The sequence below is a fragment of the Danio aesculapii genome, chromosome 22 (genome assembly GCF_903798145.1).
Source record: "Danio aesculapii chromosome 22, fDanAes4.1, whole genome shotgun sequence".
Classification (NCBI taxonomy): Eukaryota; Metazoa; Chordata; class Actinopteri; order Cypriniformes; family Danionidae; genus Danio; species Danio aesculapii.
This window is the reverse complement of record NC_079456.1, coordinates 36,571,866-36,584,320: the sequence shown is the minus strand read 5'-3', so window position 1 is coordinate 36,584,320 and position 12,455 is coordinate 36,571,866. Positions and strand designations below refer to the sequence as shown.

At 37.7% G+C, this 12,455-nt stretch overlaps 1 protein-coding gene across 2 annotated transcripts in view; it reads left to right on the top strand.

Moving 5' to 3' along the window:
* Window positions 1-1,622: 1,622 nt before the first annotated feature.
* The window catches only part of srfa (serum response factor a), a 31,238-nt gene continuing 20,405 nt past the window's right edge, over window positions 1,623-12,455 (top strand). For both annotated transcript variants that reach the window (XM_056447695.1, XM_056447694.1), the window contains exons 1-2: window positions 1,623-2,407; window positions 10,782-11,048. In XM_056447695.1, the coding sequence (XP_056303670.1) occupies window positions 1,958-2,407; window positions 10,782-11,048 (717 nt within the window). In that variant the 5' untranslated portion in view covers window positions 1,623-1,957. The remainder of the gene's footprint in view (window positions 2,408-10,781; window positions 11,049-12,455) is intronic.

The window sequence follows — 12,455 nt, the reverse complement described above, 5'->3', positions numbered from 1 at the left end:
ATTGGATTAAAATCATTGTATTAACTCATACCAATTCAAAATCTTTAAAACAAATAGTTATTCTAAGGGCAGCATTGTTAGTTGTACTTTGTTTAACCCTTTAACCACCAAGAAAAAATTTCTAATGTCGCTTGTTAACACACTCAATATATTGTTTTCAACACATGCCATAAGTTCTAGAATTTCAACCTCTACCAAATGGTTGATATGTCGGTTTATGGTAAAAGTACCAAAATTATTACATATACTATGAAAAATCAGAAAATATGAAGTGTAAGACCAATTTATTTAAAAATATATTCCAAAATAAAACATTTTAAAATACTAAATCATGTTTAATTTTTGAAGTACGCCATAAAATATTTGAGATTCTGAATTAACATGTTTCTTGTTTTTGTTTTTTTACAATAAAACCAAAATCAAGTGTAGTAGTGCAACAGGATTATGTTTGTTTGATTTTTTTCTTTGTAAACCAACAATGCTGTGTAGTGTAAACCATTATTTAAAACAGTCAAAATATGGTCAACCATTCGGTGGAGCAGGCAGGTAAATGGTTAAGGAGTTTATTAATTGCATATCTATCCTGGAAGATTTAACACGGTAAGTAATTATTTTTATTTGTAAGTTGATCAGTTGGATGAAATGCCAATTTGTTGTGAGGTTGGATATGTTACAAACAAAGGCGTTTGAAATACGTATTTGAGCCATATGCTACCTCAAATATACGTGATATTTGCGAAATGTACAAAACAAATGTAACTTACATGATACTTGAGAATAACTTTAAATGTACTTTTATTCTTGATCCCAATTCAAAACTTCTAAAATAGTGATTCTTTAGCAACAACATTGAGGTTTTTCTATTTTTAAAATGTTTGTTAATCGTATATCTATACATTTATTTATTACATTATTTTTATTTGTAAGTGTGATGTGGATAAAAAGGCCAAAAGACCGAGTTTAATGTGATTTCACCCAATATATAAAGTAACAGCTTCATCTGCTGGTAAAACGAAGTATCGCATCACTTTACACAGCTCCCACAGAGCTGAATTTGACGACGGTTTGCCCCTAAAATTAAATTCAGCGGTCACTGTCAACTTACATTTGGTTTTAAAACTCAATTAAGTGAATTTGATTTACCTTTTCTCACATTTCTCCTCAAAAACGCCGCGTTTTGTCGTTATATATTACTATTCAGTTCTGAGGTAAAACACATTTGCTAGCTAGTTCGTTGTGTATGACGTAAATCATTTGTATCGGCCAAAGAACACATGAGCCAATCGCAGGGTCGGAGAGGTTTGCGTAACCAATCGCAGCGCAGCACTGTGACTCACCATACATGGACAGCCATCACCATATAAGGAAACATCGACTCGCTTTATATGGAGGAAAGTAGATCTTTAGACGAACGTCTCGTGAGTTCAATTCTATAAATAAGCACTATTTTACTAATTACTTTCCCCCAGAAAACGTTAAACTTAACATTCGACCAAAATAGTGCTATCTACGCGTCAATAACGTATTATCTAACACAATATCGACATTTAGGCACGGAACTATTTTTAAAGGCGGAGCAGCATTGCTCGGTCGCGATTTGTCGTTTCCAAATGTGGCAAGCGCATCGTAAGTTCAGAAGAGGTTTGATTGATGGACTGTAGGCGGAAACTATATGTTGTAAACTTTGTACGATGGTCGTAAAGGGCTAATTTTGCAGGTTTATTTTTGTCGTTTACGAGACCCTCAAATCGCGACTTTCATACAGAAACAAATCCATCCGTAACCAGAAATAGCGCTTGCCTGCTTTAAGTTGTCCGCTGAGTTGAGCTAATGTTTCCTAGCCTAGCATATGTGAGGTAAGTTCGGTTTTGGGTCTGGATTTGATCTGGAATCTGCTGCACAGATCGCTAACTTTACACCCACCGCAGACCGCCGTAGTGCCGCTAGCAGGTCAGTGATGTTAGGGGGCAACGGGACGGCCAGAGGGGCTGGACGCTCCGGTAATGGCACGGGTTTGACACCTCTACAGGTGGGCAGCACATCTGGGGCTCTGGGGGCTGTAAACTCTGCCATTAACTTGCCCGATGGGGGCAGATACGACGACGGGCCGTCGGTCGAGGCTGTGCTGAGCGGCTCCGATGGAGACTCAGACTCCGGGGACGATGAAGAGAGCCCTGTGCCGGACAGGAGAGGGGTGAAGCGGGAGAGGAGCGAGCTGGAGGTCGGGGGATCTTCTGTATCTAACGCCGCACTCTCAGCGGGATACGGAGGGGTCTCCAGTGGGGTGGCCGGAGCGAAGCCCGGCAAGAAAACGCGAGGACGGGTGAAAATTAAGATGGAGTTTATTGACAACAAGCTGAGGAGATACACGACCTTCAGCAAGAGAAAGACTGGCATCATGAAGAAGGTATGTACGTGTGTCTTCTGCTGTTAGTCTGGAACTGATTGTACTACTGCTGTTTACAGCTGTACTGATGCTAGATTTACACCACTGCCAAACCTCTATGCTAATATTAGCACTACAACTGCTAGTAGTGCCATACCAATACATTCTAGTCACAGGTACTGTTGTAGTAAACTGTAGTTTTTACCTCATTGTGCTTTGTCTAATACTGTATAAATATAAGTACCATTAACACTGCTATATTCAGGATTCCCACTGCTCATGGAATTGTAAAAGCTCTATTCCAGATCCTGAAAGTCAGGCAATTGTATACATTTTTGGTAACACTTTAGTTTATTACATGTTTATTACTGACGTTGGTAGTTTTTTAGTACTTATAAAGTAGTGTTCTACATCCTTAATCCTACTAATACCTAAACCATAGGTATCAAACTCAATTCCTGGAGGGCTGCAGCTCTGCACAGTTCTGCTCCAACCCTAATCAATCACAGCTGATCCCACTAATCAAGGTGTTCAAGACTACTAGAGACTATTAAGCAGGTGAGAGTTGGAGGTGGTTGGAGCTAAACTGTGCAGAGCTGTGGCTCTCCAGGAATTGAGTTTGAGACCATTGACCTAACCCAGCTACTAACAGTTAATTAGCAACAAATTAGTCCCTTAGAGCAGTGTTTCCCAACCCTGTTCCTGAAGGCACACCAACAGTCCACATTTTCAACCTCTCCCTAATCAAACACACCTGAATCAACTTATCAGAACATCAGAAGAGTCTCCAACACCTGAAATGAATGGGTCAGATAATGGAGACATCCAAAATATGTACTGTTGGTGTGCCTCCAGGAACAGGGTTGGGAAACACTGCCTTAGAGAGAGAAAAAAAGTCTTAGTTAATGGTTTGTTTATAACAGTAATTGTACCTTAATAAGTCATGGAATAACAGGGATTTCTTTACATTTATCACTTATTTGTCAGTGCAAAATTGTATTCTTTTCCCACATGTCAACTGGCATAAGTCATATGCACATAAGCCAAAATACAATCCCCAGGCTTTACTTCTTAAAATACTGTCTATATTTTGTGTCTGCTCAGTGCTCAACACAACAGATGTATAGCGAACAGAAAAAAAGACATCATGGAAATGAGGCATTTTGCTATTTAGTCAGTAAAAGTCACATATTTTGACATTTGGTTTAGACTGGGAACCCTGTATATGGGACTAAATCTATTGAAATAGTACCACTTAATTGATCCTAGAGCTTTAGAAATGCTAGTTCAATTAGTTTAAATCAATACAGATTCTAACACTTCTCAAATATTTTACCACTAATTGTAAAAATACTTAATTTAAAACTAATAATAATAGTGTCACTGGTTTGAACTCATGAAACTGATTCTAATACTGTGGAAATAGCAGTAACAGCAGTGTTATATTACAGCATTGGTATTAATTCTATTGAAGTAGTAGTTTCACTAGTTAATATTGTAAAACCTTAGATTCTTTGATAGATATTTGCTTAAAATCACACTGCTTCTAATATTGGAGAAAAGCTTTCAACTTTTAGCATATTAGTAAATCAATTCTAAAGCTCAAAGTACAAACATCACTAGTGTTTAATAATAAATATATTGATTTTAATATAGTAATAATACCACTTTTGCTAATACTATATCACTACTGGTTATTTATAATGACATTTTACCAATGCTTTTAGCATTTACACTGTTTTAAGTATGGGTTCTCAATCATACTTGTTTACTTGTATGTATGCTGACTGTACCATGTCAGTTGCATTATAATTGTGTTATAAATGTTTTTTACTACTGCTGCTATAAGCAAGCACTGTTGTTGGTGTTTAATTACCACTCACACATGTTCTGTAGTACTGCATGTAATTTCATGCTTTGCATTATTAGTGGTGTTGTGAATTCAGTATATTAACTCTAGCGTCACTACATTCACGCCAGTATTATACATTTAAAAACATTATATCAATATACTGATTGTACTGTACCATTAAACAATTATTAGTGCCACCATAATTCTTTTCCACTAGCACTTTACAAGTACAACTGAACTGACACAGTTTCAATTGACTAGAACTTCTATGTTAAGCTACTTTGACACAATCTACATTGGTAAAAGCGATATAGAAGTAAAGATGAATTGAATTGAACAACTGCCATACCACTGTGTTGATACTAGTACTACTGTACGGTTTTAACATGCTAGTGCTGTATACTTCTATAGAGGGTTTCCACTTGCATCAAGATTTGGCCAGTTCCTCGTAATATCTATGGCCATGCTGGCGATACTCGGATGTAAACAACAGCATAGTTAATAATAACAAACTACTGAATCCACTGTTCTGTCTATTTATTCTCTCTAAACTATGGGAATAACATGTGTGGATGCTGCTGAATCGTATAGAGAAGGACTTTGTAAGCAGTAAAGGGTGAAATATTTAGACAAATTTAATTTAATATAGGCCCAGGCCGATAAACGATATTATATCGAATCGCGATAAAATTTATGTCAATAACAATGATAAGCTCTGGACTTTTTTGCTCTATATTGATCTAAGAGCCAATCACACAGCAGAAATGTGCAACAATAGGGATCTAACAGTGTGTTGATATTAGAGACGCGCCGAATTTTCGGCCACCGAAAATATATCAGTGGAAAATGTTATGCCGTTTAATGGACCCTCAAATTTTTGTGGCTTCAGTCATTGTTGGGGTACTCTTTTAAACCTGGAAGCATTACCAAGTGATATCGAAATGTATATCGCTGTGGTTTAATATAGAAAATAATCATCGAGATTGCATTCTTGCCATATCGCCCAGCCCTAATTTAATAAGTTGTAAGAGGTGCTTATGAGCAGTATTAAATAAGATATTGGACTAATATCTCTAGACCAGAAATAATGAGAAGAAACATGAATGATTCTTGGAAATCCTACTTTAGTTTGGCCAAACACAAACACGTTTTGTTCCTTAGATAGATATTTGTTTCCTCCTGCTTGACTTGTTATAAATTTGGTCAATAATACTGATTAGTACAGCCCATATCATTCCAAAAGTTTAGCGTTTTCATCAGCAATAATCAGCAAAATATGCAAGTTTTGTACATTGGCATCGTTTCCATTTTGACACCAAATTGGCTGATTAATGATAATTAAAACACTAGCTCTTATTCTAGTTTTAAAGTACTTTACTCTGCTTGTTTACCACTAATAATTATTACTAATGACTGTTAGTAACTTCAATATCTATTATTGTATCATACTAATACAGTTCAGTTCTTGTTATTGTCTACTTGTTTCATTAACAGTCCTAGAAGGGGCAATATCTTCCTGTTAATATTGCATCATTACCATGTTAATGTACTTATTGTGCTACGCTAATTGTATTTCTGTCACTGATGTTCATTCTATACTATTGCTAATGTGCTTTCACCAGTATTGTACTTGTATTAGTACACTAGTGTCACACCACTGAATGAATGCTAGTGCTTAACGAATGCTGGAGTTCAATTTTACAGTTACAATAGCAAAACCAGTAAACATGCTAGCACCTTTCACTTCTGCCAGATCTGATACTACTTTACTGCTTATACCACACAGCAGTTAGTGTAACGCACAGAGCCGCTCATTAGCATGTATTCAAACCGCCTGCTCATTTCGGCTCAGTCAGTCTACGTTCTCTGAGGTTTGACCGATTTGATGGTTTCCTAGTTAAAGGTAGTTTCCACATCTGCTTTGACTCATTTGTCATTGCTCACTCAATTGTCATTCATTCCTGTCTCTGCAGAAATAGCCCTGATGGCTGATCAGGTTACCGCTGCTCTAGACATTGACAGTGCATTTGCATATCTTGAGATCCAACCCAAATGCTGAAGTCGGGCAGCAACCTAACCTTCAGAAACATGCGACTGGGTTATTTAGTCACTGTGGCTTCGGTGCAGTTTACATTAGTGCATTTTTGTTTTAAAACTGCATTTTGGAACGAAAATACTCCTCATCAAGACCGGCGTTTTTATTTGCTTTTGATAAAATGGTTTCCGTTCACACTATACAGCCTAAAACACACTATATTTGACTATTCAAGCTTGGGCTGCATGATATTGGAAAAATCGAACATTGCGTATTTTTTATTTTGCGATATATTTCGATATGAATACAATTTCACTAGATGACTTGGATAATTATCTGGAAAGAAAAAAATATATATAATTTTAGATTGATTTGGATGATTCTGTATAAGCCTGCATTGGTGTAAAATACAAAAACAATCTACAAGCATAGATAAATTCAATAAATAAAAACGTACACATTGAATAAACCATGTTTTATTGTTTTTCGAGGAGTCTAACTGTATTCAAGTATATGGTAGTTGAATAATCAAGTGTAAAATAATATTGCATAGTCTTCGTTGTATAAAAGATTCAATAAAATGAATCGCTATTAATTTTTCAAAGTTACAAACAGCACAATTTTGACTGATTTAAAATAAGTCACATCCCTCAAAAAACACTTGTGAAATGATCAATTATAATCCATACTCAACATTGCGTATTCTGTGATGTGACTATTGCCTATGATCACATTGCGATATCGATGCTGAAACGATATATTGTGCAGCCCTAATTCAACCTGTTTTTCTGTATTTTGCCATCATTCATATTTGCCATCCATAGATATATATACACTAGATATCGCATGCGTCAATAGCGCAGTCACATTTGTGCAGTGCTCCTGGGAGAAATGTTATTCAACCGCACTAGTCAAGACCAAAACCAATGTGAGGATGCTGGACTTTAGCGCTGTGTGCGGGTGTAATATCGACCAAACAAAGCACAAAGGCAGAACATTTCATAGCTAAGACCTTTAAGTTTTTGTAAGTTATGAACTTCTGTGCTAAACAAGTAACTTGATTGATGATAATACAGTCACTCACTGACCATAAGGCAAAATAGCCCCAAACTTGCACTAAATACTCGGCTTATGCTAGTTTTGTTGAATAAAATAAGCAAATGATGAAAAAGAAATACGACAACAAGACGCTGCGGTGCCAGAAACTTGTATTATTGTTGGCTAAGTGAACAAGTCGTTCATAACGGAGATTCATTCACAAACGAATCGCTCCCTCCGTTAGCATTAGAAGTGAAAGCAGGAGAAGGTGCTGTGTTTCAGGACACGGATTAGATCAAATTTAACCGGTAGGAAGGATAATACATTTCCATGCACACAAACACAGGCATTGCTGACAAAGAGCATGTGCATTCCTTCCAATAGACAGCAACAGGGTAGTCGACACCTAATGTAAATATTTATTTTTACTATCTTCCACTTGTGTAATGGTTATATAAGGGTGTACTCACACTAGGCATGGTTGCCTTGAACCGTCCCCAGACGGTTCACACTGTATTTTACCTTCCGAGCCTGAGCACGCTTGCGTCACGCTTACGACTGTTCCGTTAGGAAAAGAAGCGCTCTTACACCATACAGTAGGCATGGGACGATAACCGTTTTCAAGGTATACAGCGGTTTGGAAAAGTCAAGGTTTTAAAATCGCCAAAATGTACTAAGGTATGTGAAAGATTTTATTTATTTACTTTTTTTTGTTTTGTTTTTAAGGACAACCGTATCTCCAGCAGAAAAAATATCCAAAGAGGCCGCTTTAAATTGTAAAGAAATCTGTGTTTTTAAAGCAAATGAAGTCATTTGAATTATTTAGTCTGACATGTTTACTGCTCCAAAATATTAGAAATCTTTCAAAAAATAAAATATATGGTTTTCAAAGGGAAAAAAGTTTTAGATTTTCACCCAGACATTTAAAAAGATACATTTATTTTAAAGCAGTAATCACAATGCCATGATAACGTGAAACAGTGAAATTTTTATCCAAGGTTTTCATACCGTAAGAATCTTATACCGGCCCATGCCTACCGTACAGTGCAGATTGCTTTTGTTATATTGTTTTGTATTATTGGAAGTCATTTGGGATGTAATGACACACAGTCAAATCTTCTGCTGAATAAATCCACCTCTTTTGACTAGTGTTGTCACAATATTGGAATTTGGTACCAATCGGTACTGACATTTTAAAAACGTCCATTTCCTGCAAACATTTGAGCGCTCTTGAGCACATTCTTAATCAGCAATGGTTTGCCATTGTGTTGACATGAAATGACTGTGATTTGGCTGTGAAGGTCATCAGTTCACAAACTCACCGCTGTTTACTGAGTGTAGCCACAGATATAGGGACACTGGAGCGCTTTAAAGCCACTATTCATCAGTGGATCTCTCATATGTCACCTGTTAGACAAACCAGCTGATCGACATGACTTTGGAACGCTCCAGTGTCCCTGTGTCTGTGTTTACACTCAGTAAACAGCGGTGAGTTCGGTGATCATCGTGGCCAATCACAGTCATTTCTGTTGAGCACGTGAACACAATGGCAAATCAGCGCTGTTTATGAACGCCCTCAACATTGCTCAAATGTCAGCAGGAAATCGACGTTTTAATTTCACTACTGATTGGTACTGAATTCTAGTATTGTGACAACTACTTTTAACTCAGTAGATAACTCAGAAATTGTCTTAAATCATCATGCAGCACATGTTAGGTTTGCTCAAGTGTAGCTTTTTGTCAGGTGGCAGCTGAAGTGAAGTGAGGGTTTTGCATCTTTGATAAACTATGACCGCTTGCATTCACTAAAAAGTAAGAACAGTTTATTAATCCATGTGAAACAGTCTCTTAAAAGTGACTGCGTCTTCAGTTTCGTGCTTTTGCATGCACTGAGCCCAACTGAACCGTGCTCTGGACCACCTCTTCCAACTGGGCCAGGGCTGCCCAACCGCACCTGGGCACATCACTGAGCACTTGCACTTGTCAAACGAACCGGGAAATGGAGGTCAAACGTTCCCAGACTCTGTTTGGATAGCCTAGTGTGAGTACACCCTAAGAGTGGCTTGCCAAATCAGGAAACATAATGTGATGTTTCAAAATACCAGTCAGAGAGCAATTGTATTGAACCGTGCCTCAGTTTTTGAGTTTTAGTCCGTTTGTACTTTCCAAATTAAAACATGGTCTTGAGTGATTCAAAACTCTGTTTTGTGGGTCAAAGATGGCCAGATAGTGTGGACATCAGGCATAACCATAACTTTTACAACAAAAATGCACTTGTGTAAATATTGCCATCATCACTCATCTTTAATTTTTTAACCATTATTACTAGGGTTGCACAATGTATTGGGTTACAAATATTACTAGATTGCAATGTCAAGCCTGGTTTATTCTTGACCAGCACCACAGTTCAGAACTGTGGTTTGTCGAGTCAATGCAAAGCTTAACTATAATCGAGGGAAATTCTGTCATTTGCATGTGCTTTTTTTAAAGGCCTGTGACTCTGTGAGCATTTTAAGTGAGTTTAAATGATTTGAGCACAAGCTGTTATGACATTTGTAGCTTTTAACAAAGATTCACTAAGGAATAATTGATTTTTGGCCATTGAATTATCGAAAAAATAATACTGGAGCCAACTATTCCAATTTTTATTACGGTTCTTACACCTAAAGACAGTGTTCAGATATTCATTGTAAGGCATTTGACTGTTTTTTTTTTGTCCTCAAGCTACTCCTGTGTATAGCACTAGTTTCTTACACGTGTCTTTCACAGCCTTCTATTGTGTATTTTTCGACGGTTGTAGCTGTGAAAATAACTGAAATCGTTCAGTGTAGTGATTATGGAGCTGCAATGCACTCAAAGCCTGCCTGAAACTAACTTAGCAGTGTGATTATCTGAAAATAACTGCACACCTTAGAATGTTAATCAGCCAATCAGAATCAAACATTCAGCACTCCTGTAGTATAAGTGCATTTAGTTATTTATATGATAATTTTATGCTATATATTTGATTATTCAGTTTCTGTACCTTAATCTTTGTTCGGTTGTATTCATTTATAATTATGACTTGATTCAATTTTATGTGCATCCACCCCCCTTTAATCATCCCAATCAGAATTCATCATTTTAGTTTTTCCAAACAAAGCATCATCTGGTAAATTTGTATACATATCCCAAAATATATAGCAGAAAAACACAATATTTCTATTTTTATTCAATATTGTGCAGCTGTACTCCTTACCTTTTGATATTTTTAAACCACAAGTATCCTCTGCACTGTAGAATTTTATTTTTATGTTCTTCTCAACATTTGTGGCCATCTTTAGTCTTTATTTTATATTAAAGTAACCTTGAGTTTACAAGAAATGAGTTTGCAATAGCTTATCAATCTTGTGTCCACTTTTGAAGGAAACCTCAACTGGTCTAGTATGAAAGCTCTCATCAATATCTCTCTTTCTTCTCAATGTTTCCAGGCTTATGAACTCTCTACCTTGACGGGGACGCAAGTTTTACTCTTGGTAGCCAGTGAAACAGGCCACGTCTACACATTTGCCACACGGAAACTTCAACCCATGATCACCAGTGAGACGGGTAAAGCCCTGATCCAGACCTGCCTGAATTCCCCTGATTCTCCACCCCGTACGGACCCTTCAACAGACCAGCGGATGAGTGCCACAGGATTCGAGGAGACCGACCTCACCTACCAGGTCTCAGAGGCTGATGGTCTCACTGAGCCAAAGGTACATGCTTTCGACTACGTATATACAGTTAGTAGTTGTCTGAATGCCTAGATCATAGGTCTCAGACTCAATTCCTGGAGGGCCGCAGCTTTGCACATTTTTGCTCCAACCCTAATCAAACACAGCTTATGCCACTAATCAAGGTGTTCAAGACTCTTTTGAACACCTCGGTTATTTAGATCAGCTGTGTTTTGATTGGGGTTTGAGCAGAACTGTGGAGACCCATGGCCTAGATCAGAGGTCACCAATCTCGGTCCAGGAGGGCCGGTGTCCCTGCAGGGTTTAGCTCTAACTTGCCTCAACACACCTGCCTGGGTGTTTCAAGTATACCTTGTAAGACCTTGACTAGCTTGTTCAGGTGTGTTTGATTAGGGTTGGAGCTAAAATCTGCAGGACACCGGCCCTCCAGGTACAACTTTGGTGACCCCTGGCCTAGATGGTCTTGAGTAAGCCTGATGTGATTGTTACTTTAGTGTTGTGCTTTTCAGAAGATGTTTTTGTTGGTGGACATTTGTTGTGTTCACAATTGTAGGTTATAAAATAGCTGGTAGAAAATAGATGAAATGTAGAAATTTGGTACATGACCTTTGCTGAAATTTATATTAAAATCTGTTTATATTGTGCAACGTATATTTAGAAGGTCTTTATGCATGGTATATATTTTGAAAATTGGGAAAAACAATAAATCGTTATATGAATGCTGTAATGTTTAAATAATTTTTCGTTAAAAACACGTGAAGGTCATGTGACCATCAGGAAGAACATCTCATTTCTCACTGGACGAGTTCTCTGTTCCTTGTGGTCTCCCGAGTTCATTCTTCCGAGGACACCTGGCAAGACCAGTCTCCACAAGAACTCAAGTCCGTTCTCTATTCTTGGAATTGAGAAACAGCCTCTGTCCTGAAGGGCAGATGACCTGCAGGGTTTAGTCCCAATCAGACACACCTGTGTTAGCTAATCAAGCTCTTACTAGGAACACCCTTGCAGATGTGTTAAGGCAAGTTGGAGCTAAAATCTGCAGGACACCGGACCTCCAGGACAGAGTTTGGACACCCCTGACTTAACAGGTCTGGGTTGGGTTTGTGCAGTACATTTTTGTGTCTCGTCTGATCAGGTCTGAATTTTTGGTGTATTTTGCAAGTTTAACGAAATTGGTACAAAATATTTGAAACATGTTAATTGGACAGGTAGGCCTACAAACATTCAGGTCAGCAGATCAGATGTTTTTTGTTTGGTGCCATTTACATGGGGCAGTTTTTGTGTTGCCTGTTGAGCAGAGTAAGTTGACAAATCCAAATAAATGCAAACGGGTTAAGATCAGGTTAAGTGGTTTGACATATCTTGATATAAACATTCTGTCAACTCAGGGTTAACCCAGAGCAAGCAATTAACTCTGGAGGGTGTGCA